The sequence below is a fragment of the Myripristis murdjan genome, chromosome 8 (assembly GCF_902150065.1).
Source record: "Myripristis murdjan chromosome 8, fMyrMur1.1, whole genome shotgun sequence".
In the NCBI taxonomy this organism is placed as follows: Eukaryota; Metazoa; Chordata; class Actinopteri; order Holocentriformes; family Holocentridae; genus Myripristis; species Myripristis murdjan.
The window spans coordinates 8,572,283-8,586,482 of NC_043987.1; the positions used below are offsets into that span (position 1 = coordinate 8,572,283).

Genomic DNA, 14,200 nt, shown 5'->3' on the forward strand with positions numbered 1-14,200 from the left:
TGGTCTAAAACAAACTATAATATAATGCTAAGAACACATCATGCCTGCTACCACATCGTGTTTATAGCATTGCTGGTAGTTATTTATTACCATTGTTTGTAGTACAAGGGCCACCAACCATTAAAATTCTGACACAAAAATTTCAATGTAGCCTATCGGTGGATACTCTAATAACTAAAGAATACTATGATATTAATAAATGTACAATCTTGGAGATCTGGTCATTTCATTGCTGCACTGTACAAATCTAGCTAAATTATCCCAAGAAAGAGTTGTTTTCCTTTGCTATATGTCTTTGTGATATATAATGCCATGTGCCATATTTGTGTTATATATCTGTGAATTTGCAATGATTTTGTAAAGTGTAACTCTTCAAAGATTTGAGTCAACTTCATGCCATCAGGCCTGCGGAGAATTATACATATTCTAAATCGAAAACTGATGGAAATTCATGCTCAGTTTTCAACCTCTGAAATCACTTGCAGGTTTGTGATTCTCCCAGTTTTTTTTTTTTTTTTTTTTTTTTTTTTCTGCTTCCTCGTCCATAGCCTGCTAGCCCAATAGCCTGCTAACACTAATAGTTTAGCATCCTTTCAAACTCACAGCAACGATGTAGCTTAGTTTCACCGGCAGACAACTCGGAGTTTGTCCTGGTCCTTAGAGAGTCTGTCACCTGTCTCCCTGGGGGCTGAACTCCAGACGTAGAGGCTAACTTTAGGGTGCTGGCAAAAAGGAATCTACACCGTGCACAATCCAAACACACCAGCTATGACAATGTCATACATTGTTGTCATTGTTGTTGTTATACATGTCGGCACCAATGATGTTAGGATGACGCAATCAGACATTACAAAGGGGAACAAAGCCAGGACATGTGATTTTAGCAGAAAGATGTGTTACATCACCCTTGATATGTGGATTTTCTTTTTAAAGAAGAATTTAAAAATGTAAATAACAGTTGTCAGGACGTAAAACCAATGATCAGTTGATCTTTACAAATCAAGATTTGATAGTCTGATAATGGCCTAATCTTCAGTGATGGGAAAAAATAAATAAATAAATAAATCAAATCCTGGCTCAAAAGTCAAACTGAATTGTGGATTTGGAAAAATTGTGCCATCCCTAATTAGAATTAATATTTTCTTTGGTGCACAGTGCTATTTTTACAGCTAGTGCTATCTGTTAACCAGAGGCTATGAATGTAAACAAAATGCTGATTGCTTATAGTTGATGTGTTGCACCTTAGAGGCGTGGGTGTGAAAGGGATGTAGACTGGACACGCCTGATCTTAGTTCCTCCACAGCTTTGGACTGTGCCTAGAGGAACAAAGAGTTTTAATTTTGAGGTCATCAGATCAGCAGTCACAGACAAAACCAAAACAGGAACTTCTACCTCATACGAAGCCTGTTAGAAATCAGATTAGTAGCAGTCTTGTTTTGCTGCTGCTGGGTGAAAGCCATCTGAAAGATGTTCTGCAGGAAGCAAAGATGCTCCATTGCAAGCATGCTAAATAAATGAGAGCTTAAATCCATCTTATTTAGGATGTGGTTTCTTAAACCTGAAATTCTCCTTCAAGATTGATGGGAGAGTAAGCATTTCTAATGCCTGAATTATTTACTCTTTGGCGATGCATGGGTTTAGCATTACTGACATAGTCATTTGGGAGGATCCCTCTTTTTAGCAAAACAACCACCGATACATGGCAAACAACAAGGTCACATATTCACAAACTGGCCTTTGTGCATCCCCAGAACTGAAGTCTGAACATAGATACTCACTTAAAATTATAAACACCTTTTCAGGCCACAGAGGTTGGGTGTTGACGGTGCAGCTGCAAGAACTGTTTGCAATTAGGTTGGAAAATGATATAATGCACCTGAAAATTTTGGGATCAAGTGTTATTCAAGGTTCTTTCCTCATTATTATTTTAGCTATTATTGAAAATTCTTCTGTTTTTGCTTTGTTCACCTTTGGAGGTCCCCGTAAAGGTTAAAGTCTGCTACTTTGGTGTGGTTTAAGGATCATTCAGGGGTTCTCAGCCCCTCAGTTCCCCTCGTTTATTTGAAGGCTTTACTGGTCAAACAATATTATTTGATTCAAAATCCTCTGTTATTTCTAGAGAAGTTGAAATATCTGTTTGTTTTCCTTAGTCGGAGTACCTCCTCGATACGCCCAAGGTTAGTATGGCTTGTTGACAGAAAGTGAAGGGAGTGTTGCCTCTGGTTGTTTCCCAGGTGGTAACACAGTGGCAGATCTTCACCCAGCAGGGAAGGAGGCCCCCTCCACTCCTCCACCCCAAATCGTACAGCTGCCTCCCTCCATCCAGTTCATCACGGTCCACAACTCTCCAGGATGTCACCTTGTCCCAACACTGAGGCTTTCTCCCCACCCGCTAATCAGACTTCCACTGCCCAATACACCGACCACACCTACATACATATTGGGTGAGTATGTGTTCATGTTTGTGTGTGTGTGTGTGTGTGTGTGTGCATAGTCACTCTCTTATTAAATGTGTATGTTATATGTACATGTGTCCATGTCTCCCATACAGTGCCTGCTCCCTCACCACCCTGCAAACGCCAAGTGCCACCCCTTTCCCCAGGTGAGTGAAACACTGATCTGGCATGTGCAGTATTGGGGGTGGCGATGAAGTAACCAGTCACAGTAATCAGAGTACTTTTTTTGCAGTAACAAGCTACTTAGCTTGTTAGTTTTGTTGGTTTAGCTAGTGATGCAAATTCAAATGCTGCTGGTAAGTAGGGAAGAAGATTAGGCCTGCACAAAAAAAAAAAAAAGAGTTCTGACAGAGTTCAGAATCCAGAGAATAAAGTCAGAATTGTGAGATTAATTTCAGAACTCAATCTACTTATTGTTATGTGGCTTTAATTATCTTCCTCTCTATAAAATCTAAGAACATGCAACATGCAAGCAGGAAATATTGCGTGTGACACTGCTGTATTGTTGTTGTGCCTGGGGCCTGCTGGAACAGGAAGTGGGGACCGTGCATCGTCTTGCACATTGTGGTATTTTCTCTGGTGTGTTTGTCTAAGAAAATGAAGGCTCATTTAGCCTTAGTCATTTCATTCAGTACAAAAATTAACACCTTCATGTCAAACACTGCAACCATCACTGCCAACATACATTCATGTGTTCTTTACACTGGCATGGATGTAAAGCAATAAATCCACCAGAGGGCAGCTCAGAGGGCTCCATCCTTATGCATATATGCATTGAGCATAAATGAGCCTTAAATTGATGCAAAACATACTAATGTATTCAGGTCAACCTGTTGTGAGCTCTTTTGCTGTCAACAGACATCAAAAACATGTAGCCCAACTCGTTGTTCCAATAAAAAGAAATCAAAGTTTCTCCTCCAGTGTTTGGGTCAAATCTGACCAATTTGAAACTTAAATTAATCATAAAAATTGTGTTTTTCATCGTATTGCCTCAAGGCCTTATGATATCCTCCACACTAGGCATTTGAACATATAAAATTGTTGATCATCACTTTCATTGAATTTTGAGTGGTTTAGTGAACATTGTTGTTCAAAATACTGTGTTTTGTGTGTTCCCAGTCAAAAATGACCACCATAAGAAATGAATGGGTAAGACTATTGTATAGTCATCCATCAACTGGGAAGCATCTCCATACACCCATAGTGCAACTTGCTACACTCTCTCCACCAGTAGCTGTGAACGTATGTTTGCATGAATGCAGCTCCCTAATCCTCTCCTCTCCTGTTTTTGTAGTTGGTGGTGCAGTAGCTCCAGCGGTCATGGGTTCATCTCCCCCAGGATCTCTATCAGACACTGCCAGCAAAGCCCTGTCTCCCCCCTTAGCCCCACCGCTCTCCCCCAATACAGGTGAGTATCAGATCTGGGGACAATCTCCAACATCTAGTGCTGCGTTCAGCTGGAATCAGGGAGGTGGTACATGACTGTTGTCAATAAACTGAAGAACAACAAACTGTGAGATGAACAGCAGAACACTACAGGGCAATGGGTTGCTATGGTGATGTACTGTTTGCAAAAAAAAAAAGCTAAAAATATATTGTACAAAATTGGCTTGTGTTTGTTTTATATATTTATATTGTTATTATAGTAATACCAGTCATTCATATAGCTATAAAATTCCTATAGCCTGCCTTTGCATACTTTGCATACTGTGTTAATATCTCTCTAGGCCTTCAGATGCGGGTTATATAATTTTGCATATTGTTGCACCTTGATTATCGGTTTCTCTTTGCACACACGTTGTACAAATGTTTTCTGTTTTTGATGCGCTACATAGCATGTGGTTGTACAAAGTTAAACATATTTGAACTTTGGATGGCAGTTCCTGCACAATTTGCTGGTTTTGTCTGATTTTACCTTCCTACTTTCATCCACAATAATGACACCCCATTTGCCATCTGTTGTTTACCTGATTCCACGTCAATCAGTAGACCTGTTTCATTACAGACATTTTCGCATGAAATAGCAAGTGTAGCACAGTCTTTCCAGTGAGTCAGCATGAACAGCACCAAGACCCTGGCTCTGTTAGGTCTAAATGCAACAGAACTTTCATTCATGTCATTGAAAACTCCAGTGTTTAACTGCTATTCATGTCCAAATGGCTGCTGTGAAAAAGGTCTGTTTATAAAGCATTTCTACCTATAGTGGTTCTTAAGCTGTATTTCCTTGAGAGCCACTATTCTATGGTTATTACTATATTGCATGACTTATCATGACTTGTCTAATTGTTGTGTTTCAGAGGCCTCCCCTTGTAAAGAATCGCCTCGCCCTCAGTGTCAATCCCCACCTGTCATAGATATTCCACGTATGTTACCATATGGCATATTGTCATCTCTTTTATATGGTTACCACACCTGAATCTTATTGTAAATATCACCTGCAGTTTCTTGGAAATGCGGATTATGTTCTGTGAAAAGCAGCTTGGTATTATTCTTTTTCAGAGAGTGTGAAGGACTACATTCAGCAAGCCAAAGCTCACATGCTGCAGAGTCAGGAAATGGAGGCAGACCTGAGTCTGACATCTCATTATGTGGATGTGCAGTTGGTCGAGAGATCAATCCTTCGCTGTGCTAAGAATACAAACAAATCCCTGGACAAGGAGCTGGCCATTGTGGGAGATGCAGAGCGGCAAAAAAGCTCCCTGGGGCGGAGTCAGGTCAGAGCAAAGTCAATTTCTACTGACACAATTTCAAATGATTATATTATAAGATAAAAAAAATCTTGAACAGATATCATAAAGTGTTGCAGCAAAACATGTAGAAATTCAGTGCAGCTCAGCTTTTGAATTTGGGCATAAAAATTGGTAGCACTGGTACTAACATTGTGAATTGTCTCTTCTCAGATCTTTGAGGGTCCAACCGAAGCCAAACCAAAACGTACTGTTCTGTTACTTGGCAATGCCAGCATGGGAAAGACCACTTTGATCAAGAAGCTGTGTCATGACTGGTCCAACGACTGTCTCCCCCAGTTTGACTTTGTCTTCTTATTGGATGGCAAAGCTCTCAGTCTAAATGAGCCAACCTTTAGCCTTCAGACCCTCCTACTCGAGCTGTCGTCCTCGGCCCCTTACTGCCTGGACCCCAACTCTGTCTTCACTCAGGTCCTTGCGGCCCCAAAGCGCGTGCTAATCATCTTTGATGGATTTGAAGAGTTGAGGGACTATGAAGTGTTACTCCAGACTCAGGAAAAAGACTTGGCAACATCACTACTGAAGGACAGTAAGAAACAGATCTACACAGTAAGACAGTTGTACTCTGCTATCCTGCAGAGGGTTGTCCTTCCAGGCTGCACTCTTCTGATCTCTACCCGACCAAGAGGCAATGCCAGCCAGCTCCTACGGCGGTCGGACAGGCTTCTGGAGGTCTGTGGCTTCACCTCCACAGATGTAGAGACCTATGTGTCCCAGTACTTCACTGATCCTGCCCTCAAAGCCTCAGCAATGGACCGCCTGAAGAACAGCAGCTATCTTCTCAGCCTCTGCTGGAACCCTGGACTGTGTCGTCTGGTTTGCTTGGTCATAGAACAGTCCAAAGGTTCAGATGACCTACCAAGAACATTGACCGGACTCTGTCGTCAGGTGCTTTGGCTTAAAATGGAATGTGAGTGTAGGAGGGCACAAACATGTGATAAAGCTCAAGAGACAAACGGTCAAGAGGAACCCCAGACACAAATGCCAGGCAGCACTCATGCACAAAGGTGCCATAAAAATAGTCAGGCCAAAGTCAGAAGAAGGCTACGCACTCGTTTGCGTGCCCACACAGCAAAGGTGGCAGAGTTGAGAGAGGAAGATGAAATGGATGGAGAGAAGAATGAAGAGAGTGAAGTGGACAGAACACAGGAGAGAGAATTAGTGTCCAAGCTCAGCTCTTTGGCCTGGGAAGGGGTGAAAGGCAACTCCTCCCTCCTTCCCACAGGACAAACAATCCCTGCAAGACTTAGAGGGGTCGGCATCAGGACAGGACTATTCCACTCTCATCGTATGAGAAGGGTGAAGGGTGTCACAACTGGTGAAAGAGATGGGGGAGGAATAGAGGGCAGAGACGAGGAGGAAAGAGGGATTGTGGGAAAAGGAGAAAGTGGAGAATTTACGAGAAACAGAGAGAGGATGGACAGCAAAGATGATGAGTTCAGTGGTGACCACATCTTGTCATGGGCCAACCCCTTTCTGCAGAGTTTCCTGGCAGGGGTCCACCTGTCTCTGTCAAGGTAAAGTACAACAGTTTGAGTTATTGATTCCCCAGACAACAACTTAAGTTCCACAGTCCATTATGCAGTATTTTTATATTTGTACAGTATTTTGGTTTCTGACCGTTCAGTTACTACTATGTAGAGTCATTCTGAGCATGTGCAGGAAAAGAGAGCAGATGAGGAAACTGATGATAAACAATAAACATACAGCAGAAAACCTGCTCCATTCTATGTGGTCCTTGAAGAATGCTTAATAATTTTGTGTCATTGTTACCACTGATGAAAATATAAGGAAACGAAAACTACTCTCATGATGGAGATCATCATGCCTTTTTGGGTTTTGAGGTAGCATAAATTTTTTTCACTCTCTCTGTCTCTTCCTCTACCTCTTTTTCTCTTTCGCTTTCTCTGTGTCATCCTCACTGACTTCCTCTCACTTGCTCTTTGGTTCTCTCTTTATCTTACTTTCCCTCTCTCCAGGACTGTAGCAGAACGCACTTTCCTGCCCCAGGTCCTGCCCTCCCCGTCAGGCCCGAGGGGGCGTCGCCGACCTCAAAGGGAGGAGCTTGAGCTCACTCAGCGATTCGCCATCGGCCTGCTATTCCCCAGCCGGACACAGCTGCAGAGACACTTAGGCTCAGATGTACTCTCCAAGGATACAGTTCTCGCCAAGCGGGTCTCAGTAACACAACACCTAGAGGGGCATTGCAATGCCGACCTGAGCCCAGCCCAGATACTGGATGTGTGTCATTATGTTCACGAGGCTAGTGCCACATGTGGCAACGGCAGTAGAGACAGTGGTGGCATGCGATTGGCCGGTCACCTTGCAAGAAAGCTCCCGGAGGTTCTGACATTCCGTGGAGTTCCGCTTGGCCCGCCGGACGCATTTGTGGTGCGGAAGGTTCTAGAACAGGCTGGAGCTGAAGGCAAAAGGTTTTGTTTGGGACTTGAGGACACTGGGATACAGATCGCTGGGCTCAGAGCAATGATGGAACTCTCCAACATCAACACATACAGGTATCAGTTATAATACACATACACAATTGCCTCAAAAGGGGCACTAATGATACTCCATGGATTGGCCCGAGGACAGTGGTACAATTAAGATTAACTGAGGTTATTAAAATGCACAGCACTGTTTTCGCTGCCCAGTTTTTTGACTGAACCTTTGGGTGTCTTCCAGGGCATGCATTGCTGATGTCATCAACCTGTGGGAGGAGCTAGGGCAAAGTGGGGAAGAGGGGCTTCTTGAAGGGGCGGTGTCCAAATTCAAGATCAACCCTTTGAAAGCCACTCAGGTCTGTCACATAGAGCACCTGGCAAAGCTGGTCAGCATACACATGCAGAGAAGACTCTCGCACAGGTAAAGCCACACACACACACACACACACACACACATGCACACACGCACACACGCACACACACACACAAACACAGATACACATAGCTATTCTCACATTTTTGTTATATGTACATTATTTGCTCTCTCACATAAATTATTTGATCAATAGGAAGGGTACAAAATTATGAACTAGAACTAGACCCAAAACACACAAACTGATATGCTTTGCATCATGCATCCTAACTCTGTATTGACTGGAATGTGTGTGTTTTGTTCTGTTGTAGTTCCAGCCAATCAGACTCCATCCTTGCAGAGGGTGTGCCCGCAGTCAGAGAGCTACACAAATTGGAGCTGGAGTGAGTAGCTCTGAAACTTTAACAAACCCATCAATAAAACTGTGCTTGTGATGATGATGATGATGATGATGATGATGATGATGATGATGATGATGATGATGATGATGTGTTGTTTTCCTACAGGCTGGGACTGGAGAATGGTCCCCTGGCTCTTCCAAAACTGTGGGAGCTTCTGCCAGGCCTACACAACCTACAGCACCTAGAGTCAGTACACACACTTTGTGCATCTAGCTCTCTGTCATTACTACCTCCATAGAGTGTTTGTGTTCCTAGTAATGTATTAGAGTGTATCTATCTCTTTCTCACTCACTATCTCGCTCTCTCTTTGTCTCTCTCTCTCTCTCTGTCCTACGACAGTCTTGAGAAAAATAAGATAGGAGACAGAGGAGCAGAGCAGCTGGCTGAGGCTTTAGTTTCACTTCCTTCTCTGGAGGTACTAAGGTAAGTAATACAGATTCATTATGTGTGATAAATACATTCTTTGCCTTAGTTCTATCATATCTCCTCATTAGCATCCCTCATGCAAAATTTTTCAACACAGATTTTTTTTTGTCGGAATTTTTCCTTGAAAGTCCCTTGCAGTTCATATTTTCTTTTTGCAATGAGAACAGTTTTATTTTGCCTATAAATACATGCCAGAAAAAAAATGCCATGCCTTCATAAAAATCAATTGCATTATTAATATAATTTTTACCCATTTGAAACATTCATCGACGAGCTTGGATCAGTAGCAAAGTGTCACTCTGGATCAATCCACCTTTCCAGAAAAAGTTCATACTGTGTGGTTGTTGTTTTTAATGGTACTTAGAATCAGTTCAGTTCAGTCAGTTGTCCCACTGACATTATACCGAATTTCATTTTTTCTTTATTTAACCACACAATTCTATTCAAGTCAAAAGTCTCTATGAATGGGTGTGAAATGTGTGTCTTCTCTCCTGCTGTTTTCCAGTCTGTCTCAGAACTGTATAGGAGACCACGGGGTGCAGAGACTAGCACCCGCACTGAAGACCCTGCCCTCTCTGCACCGTCTAAGGTACACAAATATAGACGCATGCACACAAACACCAACCTAAAAAAGCCCACATAGGCAAATAAACCACAAACAGGTGAATAGATAGCACATACATGCACCAACATAGTTTCACTTAACCTTTCTGTGTGTTTTTCAGTCTCTACAGCAATGCCATTTCCGATGGTGGAGCAGAGAGCCTTGCTGCTGTCCTGTCTCACATGACCTCTCTCACCGACCTTGAGTAAGATTTCACATTTGCATTCATAACATTTGATGTCTTGTGTGTGCTGCTGCTGAGCCAATTGAATTTCCATATGGGAGAAATACAGACGGATGACAAACTAGTGGAAAGACCAACATAATGTGGTGCAAATGATGCAAATGTGAATCATTTGTGATGTGAATCATTTGCATTTCACACTCACCACAACCGAACCCAACTGAAAGCCTGTGGCAGATTTTACAGCAATATATTTTACAGCGCTCTCCACCACCATCATCAAAACACCAAATGAGGAGATATCTTTTATCGGTCTTCCATCCTTCCAGTGGAGTTCCAGAGACTTGGAGAATCTATGCCAGTGAGCACTGAAGCTGCTCTGGTGGCTCGTGGTGGCCCAGCAACTTACTAAAACACTTTCCCTTAACTGTTTCCCCTAACTTGTCACCCATTTGTAAATGTTGTGTCTGTCTGTAATTGTTGGCCTTTATCTGGCCCTCCTAGCCATCTGATCTGCAGAGGAGCTTGTCATGAGACAGTAGGAAGGTTTTTAGTGCCTTGCTAACAGGCACGTCTTCTGTGGATGGGTGATGGGATGAATATATCAGGAATGATCTAAATTGGTTAATAGTGGATAGTTTTTATTCTGATTTAAATGTCTTATTATAGTGGTTTAAAGATGCCATAAAATGGGCTCTTACTTTCTTGATTTGATGTATTTCCTCTTTAAATAGGATGTTTGGGTGGGACACTCACAAGTATAAACCAGTAGGACAAAACTCCAAACTCTAACCCAATAGGATATCACTTTGGGAGAGAAACACAAGTTTATTTGGAGGGACAGGTGAATGACAGAGGATGTTTAAAGATGTGTTGGGGTTTTAGCAGTTAAAATTTTAATTTGCACACACTAGTGCAGGATGATGACACTATTTAAGATACTTTGTTTTACAGGAAGCCATGTTAGGTCAATTCATGGGAACATCAAAATGCCTCACCTTTGCTGCTGTGTCATGGTAGCACAAATATGTTGGTTATTTCTGACTGACTGGGTGATTGTGGCCTCCAGGAAGATTTTGACATATTGCACAACCCTAACCTCCACAATATTTTGACGAGTACTTTGAATAAACAAGCGTTGCACGCCTGAAAAGCTTTTGAACAGGATGTGTTCATGCGTGCAATACTTGGTAAAGCCACAAAAATACCTTTGCACCTGGTCTGAGATGGAGGGCGGTGTGAGTGCAAACTGTGGATAGCTACAGAACCAGAATAGCTCTCCACTGCATTACTGACACAGCCCCCGCTGCGTTTCTCTACCCATCGCCATGCAGTCAAGTTCCTGAAGTTCCTTCGAAATGAAAATACTATGAACACAGACAAAAAAGGAAATCCTAAGTGCACCCAATAAAAGTGCCACATCACCAGCACAAAGCTTTGCCATCCACCATACACAGTCAAGGAAGTAGAGCTCTGCATCTCTACTTTGTTCTGTAAAGTGTAACCTTTTATTTTTATTTTTCTCCACAGTGTGAAGTTTAACAAGCTGACAGACGTTGGAGCGCAGAGCTTGGGAGCTAGTTTGAAAAACTGCCCATGGATGAAGAGTTTGAGGTGAGGGCACCTGCTTTTTTTTGGTGTTTGTGTGTGTGTATTAGTGACTGATATTTTTTCGGGAATCCTGTGGGTCACTGGAACTTGTTGGGGCTCTCTCGCAATGGGAGTCGATTTCACCATGCATCGTGTGACTGGGACGGGATAGGGAAAAAGTCGGGACAGAATGAGAATCGTAATAACAATAGGCCAATGTTGATATATTTTTATGCAGTTCTACTATGTTCAATATTTTAGACATAATGCTAGTCGTTCCGTTGTCTCTCTCATTCTCTTCTGGCTGCTGGTTGCTGGCAGCCACCCCACATCTGTGACGTGTGCAGATTGACGGCGATAGAAATGTGGGCCAACCTAGTGGCAAAATGGTGTGAATAAAAAACTGTCCATTAGAGCACAAAGTCAACTAAAAAAGGGATGGAAAGAACTTCAAAACAAAAGCATTGCATTGCCTAATTGGGTAGATATCTCCTCTAAAAAAAGGGGAGTGGGATGGGACAGGAGCAAAAATTCACTCTGGTGTCATCACTTTTTTATTTTATCTTCTGCTGCTGTATCACTGTTCAAACCTAACTAAATTAAGCTCCTCTCCTCCTCTCAGGATGTGGAACGAGTGTATTCCATACGGAGTTTTCGAGAGACTTCAGCAGCAGGACCACCGGATCCTTTCACAGTAGAACATTAGAGTATCTCCAAACCTGTTTAAGCCACGGGACGAGGCTCTGAAGTTGTCTTATGCACTCATTCACCCCATTAGTGTGTACACTACACATTGCTATATATATCAGGTACTACATTTTCTTAAGCTCTGGGTGTGTGCGTGTGCAGTTGAGAGGCAGTAACAGGAAGAAAGAGAGATTGAGCCACTTTCATGTAATACTCCAATCAATGCAATCAAGGGAACAAATATTTTTTTCAGCAGCGTTCAGTATGCACAGTGTTATAGGTTTTGTATGGCAGCAATAGAGATCCCTGTAGCAGATATTTGCACTATGACTTATTTTTCTACTGTCTTTGTATTGATGTCGGCTTTTGTGTTACTGTAGGTCAGCTGTAGATCTTACACTGTCTTGCTTCATTCTTTGAGAGAATGATGGTGTGTTGCACTTGAACATCTGTTGTTTACATTGTTTTTATGGCTGGAAATTAAATGTATCTTTGCATTTCAAAATGCTTTTGACACTATTGTGTGAATAAAATGCAGTGTTTCAACAGTACCTTCACATTTTTGACTAAACTGATTTTATGACAGATTGTGCAAAGAAATCGAATTCCATTCCTTTTGTTGATGAATTCGTCATCAGTTTGAAACGCAAGTATGAAAGGTGTCATGACTTGTTTTGATTATATCAGATGACGGTCCCAGGATGATATTTATCTCTGTTGTGCCTACTGGTTTACTAAAAGTCTCTTTTCACTTCCTTCCCAGTAGGTTTCTGTTCTGCATTCTCATGTATGGATAGCCGGTTTCACTAGTTTATAAGGGTTAGTTTCTCAGGTTGCAGTACACAGAGTTAGGCTTTGGCTTTCTTAAAGTTTGGATCAGAAACCCAAACCTGTGTGTGCTCCACGGATATGATGGGAAAATAAATGAAAAAGAAATCCTACACTGGAATCACCACAACATCAGATGGTTATTGCTGGTGTTCCCTGCAGTACCTTAGGCCTGTTCTGAGATTTGTATAAGACTTTAGACAATGAACATGAAACAAAAACATATCAGATTAACTAAGAATGAATTATGGTGACTGATTTCTTTTTTTCTAAGCTGACATGTTCAACAGTTTGGTGTACTGTCATGCGCTGTAAATTTAAGTAAAGTGTGAGAAGCTTGCCTCTGTTTTTGTTCCACTGTTGAGCAGATGATTTTAGAAATGAGGATATGAAAACAACCGCATGTGACAGTTTTAAGCGTAAATCTACCATCACCATGGAGATTACACTACATTATAATTGTTACAGCACAATCAGGCTTAAGCATGAATGGGTAACTATCAGTGTGTGTTATGTGTCACCGAGTGGGTGCCATGGATTGTAAATTGCTGCTGGCATGGCACTTCAAATCATCACCGACTGCAGAAACTTCACACTGGACCTGAAGCAACTTGGATTCTGTACCTCTCCACTCTTCCTCCAGACTCTGGGACCTTGATTTCCAAATGAAATGCAAAAGTTGCTTTCATCAGAAAAGAGGGCCTTGGACCACTCAGCTGTCTACCATGAGACTTTAGAGCACTTCATGCTTCCATCTTCTGACAAGCTTTATGGAGATGCTGAGTTCCTTTTCCAGCAGGACTTGGCACCTGCCCCTAGTGCCAAAACTACTAGTACCTGGTGTGCTTACAATAGTATTTCTGTGCTTGATTGGCCAGCCAACTCACCTGACCTGAACCCTTTAGAAAATCTATGGAGTATTGTCAAGAGGAAGATGAGAGACACCAGACCCAACAATACAGACAAGCTGAAGGCCGCTTTCAGAGCAGCCTGGGCTTCCATAACACCTCAGCAGAGCCACAGGCTGTTGGCCTCAGTGCCATGCCAAAACAAGGCACTACCAAGTATTGAGTACATAAATTAACATATTTTTCAAAATGTTAACATTTCTGTATTATAAATCCTTTTTTTGACTGGTCTTATTTAATATTCTAATATTTTGAGATACTGGATTTTTTATTTTTATGAGCTGTGAGCCGTTATCATCAAGATTAAAATAAACCAAAAAAAGGCTTGAAATATTTCACTTTATGTGTAATGAATCCAGAATACATTAAAGTTTTGCTTTTTGAATTAAATTACAGAAAAAAATGAACTTTTCCACGAAATTCTAATTTTTTGAGATGCACGAAAATTGGAAGCAGAGAATTGTCCAAAATGTCTTGGTAAGCTCAAGCATTAAGATTTCCCTTCATTGGAATTGAGGGGCCAGAAAAACCAGCCCATAGCATTATCCCTCCTCC

The 14,200-nt window shown here is 41.9% G+C and overlaps 1 protein-coding gene across 2 annotated transcripts in view; it reads left to right on the forward strand.

The window, feature by feature from the left end:
• Positions 1-12,380, forward strand: part of ciita (class II, major histocompatibility complex, transactivator) — a 30,234-nt gene extending 17,854 nt beyond the window's left edge. For both annotated transcript variants that reach the window (XM_030059010.1, XM_030059011.1), the window contains exons 11-25: positions 2,235-2,444; positions 2,552-2,602; positions 3,751-3,864; positions 4,754-4,819; positions 4,956-5,170; positions 5,357-6,720; positions 7,183-7,719; positions 7,886-8,065; positions 8,329-8,400; positions 8,524-8,604; positions 8,758-8,841; positions 9,350-9,433; positions 9,570-9,653; positions 11,163-11,246; positions 11,845-12,380. In XM_030059010.1, the coding sequence (XP_029914870.1) occupies positions 2,235-2,444; positions 2,552-2,602; positions 3,751-3,864; positions 4,754-4,819; positions 4,956-5,170; positions 5,357-6,720; positions 7,183-7,719; positions 7,886-8,065; positions 8,329-8,400; positions 8,524-8,604; positions 8,758-8,841; positions 9,350-9,433; positions 9,570-9,653; positions 11,163-11,246; positions 11,845-11,920 (3,302 nt within the window). In that variant the 3' untranslated portion in view covers positions 11,921-12,380. The remainder of the gene's footprint in view (positions 1-2,234; positions 2,445-2,551; positions 2,603-3,750; positions 3,865-4,753; positions 4,820-4,955; positions 5,171-5,356; positions 6,721-7,182; positions 7,720-7,885; positions 8,066-8,328; positions 8,401-8,523; positions 8,605-8,757; positions 8,842-9,349; positions 9,434-9,569; positions 9,654-11,162; positions 11,247-11,844) is intronic.
• Positions 12,381-14,200: the final 1,820 nt, after the last annotated feature.